This window comes from Dryobates pubescens, chromosome 15 (genome assembly GCF_014839835.1).
Source record: "Dryobates pubescens isolate bDryPub1 chromosome 15, bDryPub1.pri, whole genome shotgun sequence".
NCBI classification, from domain to species: domain Eukaryota; kingdom Metazoa; phylum Chordata; class Aves; order Piciformes; family Picidae; genus Dryobates; species Dryobates pubescens.
Genome location: NC_071626.1, coordinates 6,967,448 through 6,981,369, shown reverse-complemented (window position 1 = coordinate 6,981,369; position 13,922 = coordinate 6,967,448). Strand labels below are relative to the sequence as shown.

The following is a 13,922-nucleotide window of genomic DNA, read 5'->3' as shown; positions in this document are numbered from 1 at the left end:
GCATCTCGTAGCTTTCACAGGATTCTTTTATTTTGTTTACTAGCCATACATGTGTATTTAAATATACTTCTTGTTTGACAGTTGGCATCAGCCAGACAGGAGCCATGCATCTCACACAGATACAGAGCCATATGGCAAGGCAGTCCCCAGTGCAGGGCCTGCCACATCTGCTCAGTCGTACATATGTGGGCAGAAAGCCCCACTCACGCCGTGGGCACCCACCCAGGACAGGAGCATCGTGGCAAAGGGGTCTCGGGGGCAGGTATGCACCTTTCCCTCGGTGTAGGGCTCCCACCCCTGTGCTGTGCCTCATCCCTGCCTGCAAAACTACAGGGCAGGCAACTGGGGCTCATGGTGGCCTCGCTTCAACAGCAGCGTGGGACCAGATGACCTCCAGAGGTCCTCTCAGTCTCAGCCATTCTGTGGCTCTGAGAGTCTGGGGCTGCTCCAGCAGCAGTTCATCCCTGTCTCTGCCCTGCAGCCCCACCCACCCTAAGCGAGGGATGTGCTGCCATCAGGAGCAGCCTTTGTCAGAGCCTGCCCCCTCCTTCAAACACGCAACTCACCTCAGCCCCCAAGGACACCGTGGTGCCTCTTGCCTTTGGGGCCAGGCCCTGCTCTTCACCCACCACTAAGCTCGCTAGGGATCCTGCCGACTTAGACTAGACTGAGAGGGAAAAATAACCCCCTTAAACCACACTGATCCACAGTGAAACAGAGGAGGAACCACAAAACACACAATTCCTCCATGAAGCTTGCAGTGGAGGGCCAAAACCAGTGGACGGTCAACAGTGTACCCTGCATCCGGGCTGCCCCAACAGGTCCTGTTCACCCACATACAGAACTATCTTCTCTGGGTAGGAAGGATTTGTGCATTTGCTGGGGATTTCCTCATGCTGGGCAGACCACTGCACTCATGCAAGTGTGATGCATTACAGACCTGATGTGTTGTAGAGGTGCAGCCAGGTGGAGGAGACAGCACCCTGCCAGTGCCAGTCATGCAGCGCCCCTGGTCCTGCGGCCAGCAAACAGCGCCCAAGTCCACTCAAAACTCTGCCTGTGGCAACATGGGAACCCTGCCTGGCTCTAAGAGCACCAACATCTCTTGCCTGAAGAACTTAGCCTTTTGGTTAAGTGGCAGCAGCCACCTGACAAACTTCCCTCTGCAGTCCAGCTGCTAGGTGGGAGATGAGAAGCAATGATGAGGAAAGCAAGCACAGGACAAAAAGAGGAGAGAAAACAAGAGCAAGAGATGGGGCAGTGCCATACCAATGAGGGTGTGAGGAGAAAAGCTCTCAGGGAGCAATGTGGGGAGCTTCTGCAGGGACCTCTGGCACCCTCCAGGTCCACAAACAACAGACTTGTGTGCCCTGGGAGCTATGAGCAGGACATCTCCCCAGAGTGGATCCCTGAGCTCCCCTTGATCACCAAGTTGAGATTAGCATCACTGGTGTGGTCACACAGCCCAGAATAACAAAGATCAGACTTGGTAGTGTTAGGTTGATGGTTGGACTCAATGACCTTAATGGTCTTTTCCAGCCTAAAAGGTTCCATGACTCTGTAACAGCTGGGGATAAAGGGGCAGTGTGAGGGAGGAAGTCCAGGGTCAAAGAAGGGATGTGGGTTTGCAACCCAGAGAGAGCCAGGAGAAGAGAGGAGCAGGATGACACACGACGTCTACACAGGAGAACTTGTGTCCCCAGAGGTGACCATGTGAACAGAGTGTGTGGGATGAGATGGTGTGGAAAGCAAGCTTGGGGGGCACTGTTGAGTGTATACCTCTGTTGACACAGGAAACCAGGCCTGGCCTGTGTTGGCCCTCTCTGAAACTTACTCTGGCAGCACGATGGGAAGCTGAGCACTGGCAAGGAAGGAGACTCAGCCTGTTAAGAATGTCCTGGGTAAGATTTTACAGTGACACATCTGTGACACCCAATGGGCATGCAGGTGGGAAGACTACTGGAAAGTCTTCTGCCCCCAGTGGCTCTGCAGGGTGCTGGGCATACACCAGGCAAAGTCTAACTTACCAGCTTCTGCAGAACACAGGAAATAAACCCACAGTAGTAATTTCTTTTGCAATCTAAAGAGAGGATTAGTTTCTTCATGCACCTGAGCAAAACTCAGAGCAGGAGCAGAGTAATTGTCAAACTCTTTGCCAGATGACCTGTAGGAACTGGCATGGTGTGGCTTCTTTTTGCCCTCTACAGCTACCTAAAAGGACATTGTAGAGAGGCTGCTGGTCTCTTCTCACAGGTAATTAGTGGCAGAACAAGAGGGAATGGCCACAAGCTACATCTGCGTAGGTTTAGACTGGACATTGGGAAACGTTTTTTTCATAGCAAGAGTGGTCAGGCATTGGAACAGGCTGCCCAGGGAGGTGGTTGAGTCACCACCCCTGGATGTGTTTCAAGGTGGTTTGGATGTGGTGCTTGGGGATATGGTTGAGGGGTGAACCGTGTAGAGCAGGGTTATCGGTTGGACTTGGTGATCCTGAGGGTTTCTTCCAACCTGAATGTTTCTGTGATTCTGTAAAGGACATAGGGATCCTCTCCTGCACCTGAGCAAAACTCAGAGCAGGAGCAGAGTCATTTTCAAACTCTTTCCCAGATCACCTGTAGGAACTGGCATGGTGTGGCACAAGGTAAAGGACATGGTGATCCTCTCCATTACGATGCACATCATAGGAACAAGACAGGGTCACTGCTGCTCCTTCCTACCATGAGCTCGGACCAAACAGCCTTCCTGGCCTCTCACTTCAGGGCAGCTCTGGTGACAGAGTGCCTGGGGACTCAGAAGCCCCGGCCAAGGTGCAAGGGGGAAGAGAAATGTGAGACACATGTTCCCTTGTGTAGAAGTGTTAAAAGAAACAGCAAAACAGAAGAGGGGAGGGAGCACAGGATGGACACACACACACTCATGGCTGGCCCTTTCAAATGCTTTCTGTCCAAGAAAGCATCTCTCACTGCCACCCACCATAGCCTGGACTGTCAGGAGAGAAGTTTTTCTGGAGGTGAGGAGGTCCCACAAGCCCCAACCGTACCGAGGTAGTGCCCAAGGGCTGCTCAGCAGAGGCAGCCTCCTGCGCTCCCACCCACGCTCACTGGGGACCTCCTGGCCAGCTCTGGGAAGTGTTATTCATTTTTTTGCAGTCTACCCTGAGCAGATTCCTCAAATGAAAGTGCTTCTCCTGGGCAGGGTAGAGGGTAGGGCTGGGGCAGGGCTGTGGGGACCTAGCAGTCAGCACTCGTTGGCTCTTTCTGGGAAGAAGATTTCCCGGCAGCGCTGGACCGTGTCCTGCGGGGACTGGACGCTGTGCCCCACCGTGCGGGGATCGTCGTAGATCTCATAGTCGTTCCCTCCCTGCAGGGGAACAGAAAACAGGAGAAGTGTCAGCAGGGTCTGCCTACAGCATCCTCATCCATGGATCCGCATCTTGCTCTGCTCCGTGAGGAGCTGGGGTGGAAGCCAGCAGCTGGGCAAGGAGGGATCTGCTGAGAAGGGGCTGCCAGGGCTTTGCTGGCCCAGGGAGGCAGAAGAGATTGGGCTGGGATCCCTGCTCTCTTCCTCTTGCCTCTTCTCTTTTGTGTCAGAGGAAGACTATAGAAAGGGCAAGGAAGGTCCCAGATCAGCAAAGCTCATCCAGAAGCTTGAGGCTAACCCTTGTCCTGCCTGTGGAGGGGCTAGCAGGAGGTAGGGTAGGCACATGTGGGAGGTAGAAGTTGCCATTATCTGGAAGGAGCTGAGTGGATGGCCAAGTTGGTCTACAGCAGCAAGGAAATGTCATCCTCCACTACTCTAAAATGAAGGTGAAGGTGTTCATGCTGTTGAAAAGCCCTCTCCTAGGTGCTGGGGGCTTGTCTTTTGGGTCCTGTGGGCAGCAGGAATGGCTGCAGGGGGGAAAGCGATGCTGAGGTGGACCTGCTCCCCAGCACAGTGAATCCAGGGCAATTTCCCCATGACTCAGCTGCCCTGACACCACCGTGAGCCCACTGCAAACCCACACCACATGAGATCATCTCCTGCTGCTAGAGCTCTGTGTTGGGGACTCAGGGCACGGGACCCGTACCGGAGCAGCTCCGTGCAGGGCAGAAGGCAGCCGAGTGTGGGGCTAGCAGGGCATACTCACAGGGCTCGTCTCATTCCCAAAGAAGTGGATGGTGTCAAACCTCTCATCATCCAACACGTTGAGGCAGTAGCGCTTGTCCCAGCCCTCTGGGAAGACATCAAAGCTGATCATGCCACCTGCCAGCAGAGGGAGGGCATCAGGCAACGCTGGTGGGAGCCAGCGGGAGGGAGCTGGACCTGTGCGGGGCATCAGCTCTGCCTTCCTGTGCTGCTCGGACATGGGGCTAGGACAGTGGCAGATGCTGTTCCTATGACAACAGCCTGGAGTGACAACAGCATGGCTGGGGTGATAGCAGCTCAGCTCCCCTGCCCACAGGCAAATAGGAGCCAGTGGGATTCTGGGGTGGGAGATCCCAAGAGATACATCTGTTGGTGGAGACATGGAGTCATGCCTTGCAGACAGCATCAGCATGCCTGTCCTTGGAGACTGGCACCTCATCTTCCCTAGGCTCTGCATGGACACTGCTGGCCCTTCCACACCCACTGTGCTGACACTCCTTACCCCTGCAGGGACCAGGGCCTTGTAGCACCCTGCACAAAGCAAACTCCATGTACCACACAGCTCAGGGGTCCCAGCTGGTTGTGCTGCCCACCTTGAGCAGGCTCTGAGTGCTAATCAAGGACCAAGGACCTTGCCATGCAGGTACTACGAACCCTCAGTCCTGGCCTGTCACCTCTTGCCACAAGAGTCAACATCTGGACATGGCAGAAGGGGCAAAGAGAGAGAGGTTTCCCAGAGAGCTTTCTCAGAGAGCATGCAGAGGTGTGCACATGGACACCTGCAGCCAACAGTTTGACAGACTTCCTAGCCCTTGCTCTTAGCCAGAGCAGAGTTTACCCCAGCATTGTGCTGCCTTTTGGGAGTGCCTGCAGACAGCACCTTCCCTGTCCTCTCGAGCTGCCCTGCTGCATGCACAGGCTGCAGAGCCAGACCCTTATCCCAGCACAGACATGGGTGGCATGTTCCTTCCAAAACAAAGTCCACCACTTTGGGTGCATGCAGGTTTGTGTCTCACTCAGGGAGTGAGGAGAGAGGCAGATTTGAGGGAGGAGGAAGAATGGGAGGAATGGCAGATTTGATTTGTGATGGGCACCCTCCTGCCAGTTAAGGTCTCTGCTCTTCCTGGTTTCAAGGGGACCTTGTGCTTCCTCAGGCAATCTACTGGGCTAGCAGAAATTCTGGAGTTTCATCTTCTCCTTCTGTGTCAATCATAACACTGCCTCTTGTAGGAAGGGGGTGAGTGGACAGATACCCACAGGGAATGGTCTCTGCTGCAAGAGAGGCACCGATTCCCCAGGTTGTTCAAATGTGTACATCCTGATGCCATGCTCCTCTCTTCCCTGGGTGGTTGAGGTGTCACTCTTGCTTTAGGGATCCCAAACCTGGAAGCCTGAGGAGCTAGGGATGGAGCCTGTGCACCCAGCTCAAGTCAGAGGATTCACTACCAGACAGGAGGGCACTGCAGCACAGATAGGAGCAAGTGCCCTGCAAGCTCAGGGGTGGGGATGCCTCCAGGCTCGCAGCAGGAGCTAAACTTGGGTGACCTCATTAAAAACCTTCCTGGGTTGGTATCCAGAGCCAAACCCCCTGCACTTCACTGTGTTCTGGCCTTTTAAACAGAGATGGACAGCAAGAAGGGGCTCCTGATGCCAGCTGGAAAGGGTAGGAAATGAAAGGCAGGAGAGGTGGTGTGGAGGACAGCCAGCACTTTCCCTGGCCTAGGCAGAGCATGGGTCTGGGAGGCTGCAGGGAGATCTACCACCTCTGGGGCTTCTGTCCTCCACAGGCTGGGACAAGGCACATGGAGCCAGCTTGGCAGAAGAGCCCTGTTTCTGCATCTCACTGGTTTTGGATGCTTGACCTGAGACACCCTGTGTTTTCTTTGTGGAGAAGTGGGGGGCCTGCAGCTCCTCTGGTCCTCTTGCTTTTACACAACAGGCCTGGGCTCTTCATGGCAGCTTCCCAAAGTGAGAGGAGAAAGGCTCATTGTTCTGCTTTCATCCCTTGTGCCTGCAGGGACACAGTGGTGGGGACCTTGTCTTTCTCTGCTGTAACAAATGGTGTGTGTCAGTGCTGTGGGCAGCACAGGATGACCCTGGCAGGATGCTGAAGGCAAGAGGAAGCTCTCAGGAGGAAAGCTGTTGGAGGACCAGAAGGCCAGACCCTTGGGAGTGGTCAAAACTGGGTGCAAGAGTTGGGTGTCACCTACCACCTCCCAGCCTTGTCATCCCTTTGACCTTTGGTTAGGCTGCCATGTGGCACCTTCTTATCTCACACATACCCACCGTTCCACTCCAGCCCCACCACTCAGACACCTTCATTTTCCTCCCTGTCCTATGCAGACCCCCAGTGACTGCTCGATACCCTCCTTTGGATCCTCACTTTCATGCAAGAGCATACCTCCACCCCAAGAGGTGGCCCTGAAGGCAGCCATGGCACAAGAGTTGCAAACTCCCTTCCTCTTGGCACCTCTTTTTCCAGGAAGAAAGATGTTTCCTCTGTAGCAAACCCTCCCAAAAAGTCCTCAGAGCCAAGACACCCTTGAGTCAACCATTTCCCTTACACCACATCATTGCCAGAGAGGGCTACGTGTGCCTAGAGCTCTGCTGGTCACCTTTCTGCTGAGGCTTGAGCCAGAACAGAGCTCCTGGGCAGGGATGGGCTCCACAGAGCTAACTGGAATTAAGGCAGAGATAACATCATGGGACAGAAGCCTGCCTGCCTGCCTGATTCCCCAGGAGGCAAATCCCCAGCAGGGTTTACTCTCTGCTGTCACTCCGCTGTGAATGCCAGCGTGATGCCCCCACAGTGGCTCTCCAGGAACGGAAGCTCCTTGTGCTCTTACCAGGGTCTCTAGGCCCCTGGAGGGACCAGCCAGAGTTTCTGCTTCCCTTCCCAGCATTTTATGGGAAACATGGGTGAAGAGGCCAGGGCCAAGCCAGGGAAGCCCCACCAGCTCACCTCGAGAGAAACGCAGGCCCTTGCCAGCAAACTCCCTCTGCAAGGCGGCCACAAACTTCTCCCGGATCCGCTCTTTCTGCGGAGGAGGAGGAGGAGAGGGGAGAAGAGAGGGTCTGAGTGACTAGATAGTGAATCCACTGTAAACTATCCACCAGGCAACTCTGGATTCTTGCTCTGCTCCCTTCCCACCTGCCTCAAGCCCAGTGTAATGCTGCTTAGCCAGTTTTCACCTGCTGAGTGTCTGCTTAAAAAGCCACCAGCTCAGGGTAGCTCCAGAAGGCTCCTGGGAAGAGCAGATCCCAGCCCTTCCTTGGCAATGAAATCCTTCAATTTCCCAGAAGTCCAGCTCATAACCCAAAGTCTCCAGCTTTGCTTAAAAGTCTTGCAAACTCTTGAAGTCTCTGGACCCCAAGATTCCCCTATGCCAGGCAGAGATCTGCCTGGCAGATCCACTGTGGTCCTCCCAGTCTGGAGTGTCTATTAGTTCCAGCTCTGCTGAGGCTGGGGAGAGTGGGAGAGAAAAGACAGCTGCTGGGCCAGCCTGGAGGCATGGCACACAACCTGAGAAGCTTAGGTCTCTGATATTTTCAGTGAAATTCTATCTTTGGTTGCTGTAAACAAAGAGTTGCCCCTTGTTCCCTGGGGCTCTCACACAAGGAATCCTGCTGACCACCCCACTGCATCAGTAGTTCCTGGTGAGGTCAAATTCCTCCGCTCATTGTGTGTTTCTCCGTGGATTTCCTGACCCCCAGTCCTGTCTCCACCTTGCTGCACGTGTTGGCCTGGGGCACAGCCCGAAGCTGGGCTCCTTTTTCCTTAGCAAGGGGGGAAAGGAGATAAGACCTGAGATGTGGCATAGTGCAAGCTCAGCAGAGGGGAGGGCAGGCCTGAGTCTGGGCTGTGTACCTTGTCCAGCTCGGAGAACTCAATGCGCTCCTCCGGGGTGCAGCTCCGGCCGATGGGGGAGATGTTCAGCATCCCGTTGCGAAACTCGATGAAGGTTCCTCTGGGGGTGGGCAAGGGCACAAGGTTACTTGGAGCAGAGTGAGGAAAACAGGGGAATGCCTGCTCAGTGAGGCATGCAGCCTGTGCAGGGGCACAAAGGAGGAGAGAAGCCGTGCCCACTCATGGCTGCTTTGTGCATCTTCCGAAGGTCTCCGAGGGGCTCCTAGTTTTATAAAGAGAGACTGTAAAAGACGAGGAATGAACACTTCCTGTGTGTCCTGGGGACAGGCTGGAAGCAATGAGCTTAGGTGACATGACAAGAAGTCTTTTCTGAGGTTTCAATAACTGCAAGGACAGCTATTGCCTGGACTGGATCAACTGCTTGGTGAGACTGTGACATCTCCACCCCTGGAGGCTTGTAAGAAATGTCCTCTGTGGTGGGTTGAGTGAAGCTGGCAGTAGCTTGGGGAAGTGGGATGGAGTATGTCACTGTGACTCACTGCTGATGTCCTGTGGCAGCCTGATGAGCACTCAGGACCTCTTCATGGGACCCAGATCAGGTAGGATACATAGGGCTTTTGTATCCCCTATTTGTCCTCCTCCACACCTTTTGTGGTGACTGCAGCTCTTACCTACCCTTGCATGGCCAGGACCCAGGTCTTGCTTGTCACCCTCATCCTGCACTGGGATCACTACTTTGCTGCTTCTTCAGTGGGCTGGTTCAAAGCACTTAACTGGCACTCCCTTCTTTTTTCTTTGCTATAAAGCCAGCCAGTTCTGTTTGCTTATCACCTTGGGATGGTTTACTGGCGGGTCAGACAGGTGTCAGCACTAGTGGGGCAGAAACAAGAGTGGATGGTAGCACTGCCAATCTGAAACCAGACTGATACTCTTTCAGAAACCTAGCTGGAGCAAGGACATCCTCTTCTCTATCCAACTGAGGAGTCCTGAGCTCATTAACTCTCTGATGTCCCTCCCAGACCTGCCTGCTGTTTCTCTGTAAGGTGCTTACCACCCAGTCCAGGGGAAAAATTCTCCACCTTTTGTCTCCTAACACAGTGAGGAACATGATGGGGAACTGACACATGGGCAGCCATGCCTGCAGCCTGGGAGCAGCATCTCTACAGCACCAAGGGTTTGGTGGTTCATGCCCCAGGCCAAGACTCAGATGTGGGTGTGTTTGATTTAGTGCTGGCTGGGTGGGTTTAAACCATGACAGTGGGTTAAAGTCCTTGCTTTGCTAGAAAACCCATGAGCCTAAATCCACAGAGGCACTTGGGAGCTGAAATTTTGTCTGACTGTTGGGCAACCAAACAGCAAGGAGGTAACATAACAGCCTTCAGGCTTCTAGGTCCCAGCCCACACTTCTGGGGCATGTTCAGCCAGCAGTCCTGTTGCAAGAAGCCACCCAGGCCCCCCTCACCAGTCCTCTTATTGCCACGTGGTGACTCACATCAAGCAACTAATCTGGATCACAGTTTATCAGCTTTCACCAGCTTAATTTCAAGCAGACAACTTGCCTGCTTGGCTTCACTGTGCAAACACAGGGGAGAGCAGGAACAAACCAGCCAGGGTGAAGGGAGGGATGAGCCACTGCTGTCAACAACCCTGCTGGCTCACACCAGCTTCAAGTTTGTGAAATTGTGGTCTGAAGGGGGGTTTGACACTGCATCCAAGCTGGTTTAACTTCAGGCTGCCTCTGAAAGGGTTCCTCATGCTCTTCCCTTCCACTTTCATGCCATTTGCTCCCTCTCCCTCTTTTCTTTAGTAACAGAGCCAGCTGATTCAAGGGCAACATACCTTTTTCCTTCCTGACAGTGGCCCTTCTCCTACATAGTCATCCTTCAGGGGAGCTGTACCAACCCAGCTCACCCTGTGGCTGCTGCATCTCTCATGTGGAGAAGGGGACAGGAATACTTAGTTGGAGGGAGAGCAGGGCCAGCCCTATTACCACTGGTGCCAAGTGACAGTGGGTCAGAAACAGTGTGATACTGTGTGCTCAGGCATTGGACTTCCCATCTTAAAAGCCATTGTTCATCTGCTTGGAAATTCATATGATCAAGGATGCCTGATGCCTGGACCAGTAACAAGCTGGTACCATTGTCCTGCACAAGATGCATGCAGTGGCTGTACCCTGATGCATGCAGTGGCTGTACCCTGATGCATGCAGTGGCTGTACCTTGCTTCCCAGGGAAGGAAATTCAAGGGGCAAAAGAGCAGGCATTATGCTAAAAAATAGTGCAGGCTCTCCAGAACTAAGACTCTCCTCCACAGTGCCCAGCTCAGTGGAACAGTGATCCCACATGGGGCCTCTAGACACCAAGATAAAACCTAGAGTAAGAGAAGCTCAGTAGCTCAGCTGTTCTGAGGGGAGCTCTGGAGTCCAAAGCTCACTAGGAATCAGGGATACCACTGCCATTTGCAAGGCCTTGGGCTGTTACCGTTTCTTGGGCAGCTTCAGCAGCGCCATGTAGTTGAGACAGAAGTTGATTAGATCCTGCAGCAGCTCTTCCCCCAAGTGGTCCTGAATGGCCTATGGGAGGAGAAGAGGGTGTGAGGAGGATGCTTGACTTCCCATGAAGCTCACCTGAGAACATGACTTGGAAGAGTGAGATATTCAGATCTGACATCTGGGGAGAAGAGGCAAGGTTGCCTGGGGCCAGATGCTGCTCTTTATCTTGTGTAAGGCACAGGGGCCTGAGGATGGAGAAAGAGAGGGATGCTATGGGAGCTGTACCTACCTGCTTGGAGACCAGCTGCCCATTCTTGTATTGCACTGTGCCGTTCTCTGCGAAGACGTAATCAAACTTTTCAACGACTGAGCGGGGAGGAAACAAGAGGAAACATGAGTAGCACCTTGGACAAGGGGTCAAAGGGGCTGGTCTCAGAACTGAGTGAGCCATCCTCCCAGTTCCTTAGTGCCGTGCTTTCCACATCTGTCACGCTCTGCAAAGGGCCACCAACTCTCCTTGCTCTCCACGAAGTGGGCAAGGAGATTATCTCCTGCTCACAGGTGGAGAGTTGACGCACGCGGGGGAAATGACCTGACTGAGGTCACAGGCTGAATCAGTGGCACCTCAAAGATAAGGGCTCAAAAATGTCAGGCTTTCAACCACTTCTGTGTACTTCTGCTCATTCTCCTCTGCTGCCCACTGCCAGGGTGCTGGGGTGATGCAGTTGCTGGTTATCTAACTCCAGATCCTCTCGCAACTCGGATGCACGGCACTGCCGACTCAGCCATCAGCCTCAGCCGGGAATTCTCGGCCTCCCTCGGCATAAGGAGGTAAGAGGCAGAGCTCAGATGCCGTGCTTGTCATCGGTGACAGCGAAGGAAAACGTGGCAGAGGGAGCAGCGGCTGTCCCTTCGCCCTCTCACTCCCTCCTCTACCCCACGTTCCCATATAAACGCGATAAGGAACCCCCCCGGGAACCCATCACGGAGCAGCAGGGAGGCAAAAATTTGCAAGAGGGGGCATGCTGTCAGGGCCCAGACGAAGCTGGTACAAACCCAGTGCCGGGGCTGGCAGCAGCGGGGAGCAGGCTGCCTGCTCTGCCCTCCCGGAGCCGGGCAGCGGCTCCCGCCTGGGCACGGCAGGGCCGTTCGCCCCGGGGGCAGCCTCGGGCTCCGATTGAGGACACAGGTGACCTCGTCAGCCGCGTCTCACCTTCATCCCCGTCCCCCAGCTGCTCGGCTATCTTGGCATAGTCGGAGCCTCCCACCACGCCGATGTGCACCCTCTCCCGCAGCTGCCGCAGGAAGGCGTCCACCTCCGGCTCGATTTTCTGGCGGGGAAGCAGCGGGTGAGGCCGCAGCCGGCGGCACGAACGCCGGGGCGCGCAGACCTCCTCCCCCGCCCCCAAAGCTCCGCGCCCCCGAGCCTCGCTACCTGCCGAGCCGGCGTTAGGGTCCCGTCCACGTCGAAGAGGCACAGCACCCGACCCCGTGCCGGCGCCGCTGCCGCCATCCCCGCCGCCGACCCGGCCTCTGCAAGCGGGAGGCGGGACCGTGCTGGGGCGGCGATGGCGGCCGCGCCGCCCCCCCGGCCGGAGAGATGGGACCCGCCGTGGCCGCCCCTCCACCCCCAGTTCTCAGTACCCCCGTGTCTCCCACAGCCCTTCCAGCGCAGCCCGAACCTGCCGGTCATGAACGGCTTCCCCGTTGCGGCTCATTCGTTACATCCGTTGCCTTGAAGCCGCGACAACAGATCTGCGGCTCTGGGGGGGTTGTCTTCACATTTGTTGTTATCACTAATGTCCCAAATCTGGGTTCTTCGCCCGCCGTGCAACAACCAGTCGGCACACGGAGACGAGATACTTGTTTTATGCCGTTTTTGCACAGAAAAGGGTGCCAGGCGATGACCTGCAAACCCAGCACCCCTTCTGAGACATAAGGCAGGTCTTGAATACAAAATACGAACGAGTAAGTTCATCGCTCCTGACTTTACATATGAAAGCAGACATATACCCTTCCCTTATCTCAAAGCTCTTGCCTGGCTTTGAGATTAGCTCGGTGCCGCCAAGGTCTGAATCTCACACACCCCACTTCAACAATACAAGCCCATCTAGTTTCAAACCCTGGAATTTCGGTGACTTGCCAACCTTCTTCTTTCAACGACGTTACTGCTGTCGCCCTGTACTTAGGGGCTGGGGGTGTGGACCGAACTACCTGGGAAGCTCAGTTTCTCTGGGGCTTTCCGTGTCTTAAGGAAGGGGGCAGGAGCCAGCATTTGCCCCAGTCAGTCCCCACGCCTCGGTATCAATAATCAGTATCAATAACCGGGTGCTGTTAACAACTAGCAATTTTCAGCCTCCGACCCCCTGCAGAAAACCAAATCTATTTCTCGCAGTAACCTTTGCTTTGATTGCTTAGCAATTAGCCCACGAGCCATTTAGGCTTTAATCACCTGGTCAGATCATAGCACCATAGAACCATTTAGGTTGGAAAAGACCTTCAAGATCATCAAGTCCACCTGTTAACCCTACCCTACCAAGTCCACCACTAGGCTCTATCCCCAAGCACCAGGTCTGCATGGCTTTGTATGTATTTTCACCTTTACATGGATCCATATTATGCTGGCCTGACAGGTAACGGTGGACAGGCTCCTTGGCTGCTGCCTCCTACAAGAATTCCTGAATTATTTTCTGACATTACAAACAACCTACATAGAACACTTGATGGGTTTTGGGGGGTTAATTTTTGCTCAGGAGTTAGCTTGCTTTCCTACCCCAGCCACTGCTCAGTGTGCAGAGCTAAGTTAGAACTGCAGGGAGATTTGTTGTTGGTTTTTTTTTTTACAGTCTTGTTTCTCCCCCCCCCCCCCCCCCCCCAATATTATTTGCTTCCAGGGCATTGTGCAAATCCTTTTCCCTGTTCTCCACCAGATTCCTCTCAAAATGAAGCTTTTGGGTGGCTCAACAGGTCCTGGGTTTTTGTTTTTCCTGCTCCCACTCAGTGAGAGGGGGATGTACAGAAGCACTGTTAATAATTTACCTTTGTACCATTGCCTTGGACAAGGTTTAGCAAAACATCCTCAGCTCCTTGCTGGGGAAGCATTCAATGTGCCCACCAGTTAATGCCTACCAAGACAGCTATTTCCACATCATTTCTGTGAGCTGCCCCCATAACATAGCCAAGAAGGCAGTCATGCATAGGCATTACAGCTGGTATTTGCCCTGGTATTGAAGATTCTGCACAATCACAGCCTCTGTGACCTTCCAGCTATGAGGTTCTACCCCTGAAAAAGCTGGACTCACTTCTCAGATCAACTTAAGCTCCCAGAAGAGTTGCTCAGCACCCAGCTGCTTCGTACGCGACCAAGAGCCGACTTCAGTTCACTTCAGGGTTATGCTCCTACAGAGCACTTGCCTAAGAGCAGTTATGCATTTCCCT

At 54.2% G+C, this 13,922-nt stretch overlaps 1 protein-coding gene across 1 annotated transcript; it reads right to left on the bottom strand.

Annotated features, from left to right (window-relative positions):
- Nucleotides 1-2,902: 2,902 nt before the first annotated feature.
- PMM1 (phosphomannomutase 1) lies at nucleotides 2,903-12,192 on the bottom strand. Its single transcript, XM_054167726.1, has 8 exons — nucleotides 11,920-12,192; nucleotides 11,698-11,815; nucleotides 10,774-10,850; nucleotides 10,474-10,565; nucleotides 7,994-8,093; nucleotides 7,088-7,163; nucleotides 4,127-4,242; nucleotides 2,903-3,360 (listed from the first exon to the last, which is right to left on the bottom strand). Exons 1-8 carry the CDS (start codon nucleotides 12,175-12,177, stop codon nucleotides 3,238-3,240), a joined length of 960 nt encoding a protein of 319 aa, XP_054023701.1. The 5' UTR covers nucleotides 12,178-12,192; the 3' UTR covers nucleotides 2,903-3,237.
- Nucleotides 12,193-13,922: the final 1,730 nt, after the last annotated feature.

Bases quoted from the DNA above. Each gene is read 5' to 3' on its own strand.
- PMM1 (XM_054167726.1), bottom strand. From the start codon at position 12,177: ATGACCGGCAGGTTCGGGCTGCGCTGGAAGGGCTGTGGGAGACACGGG. The intron at 7,164-7,993 runs GTACACAGCCCA...CCTCCTCCGCAG, and splicing joins AGTTCTCCGAGCTGGACAAG to AAAGAGCGGATCCGGGAGAA. The intron at 4,243-7,087 runs GTGAGCTGGTGG...CTCTGCTGGCAG, and splicing joins GGGCCTGCGTTTCTCTCGAG to GTGGCATGATCAGCTTTGAT.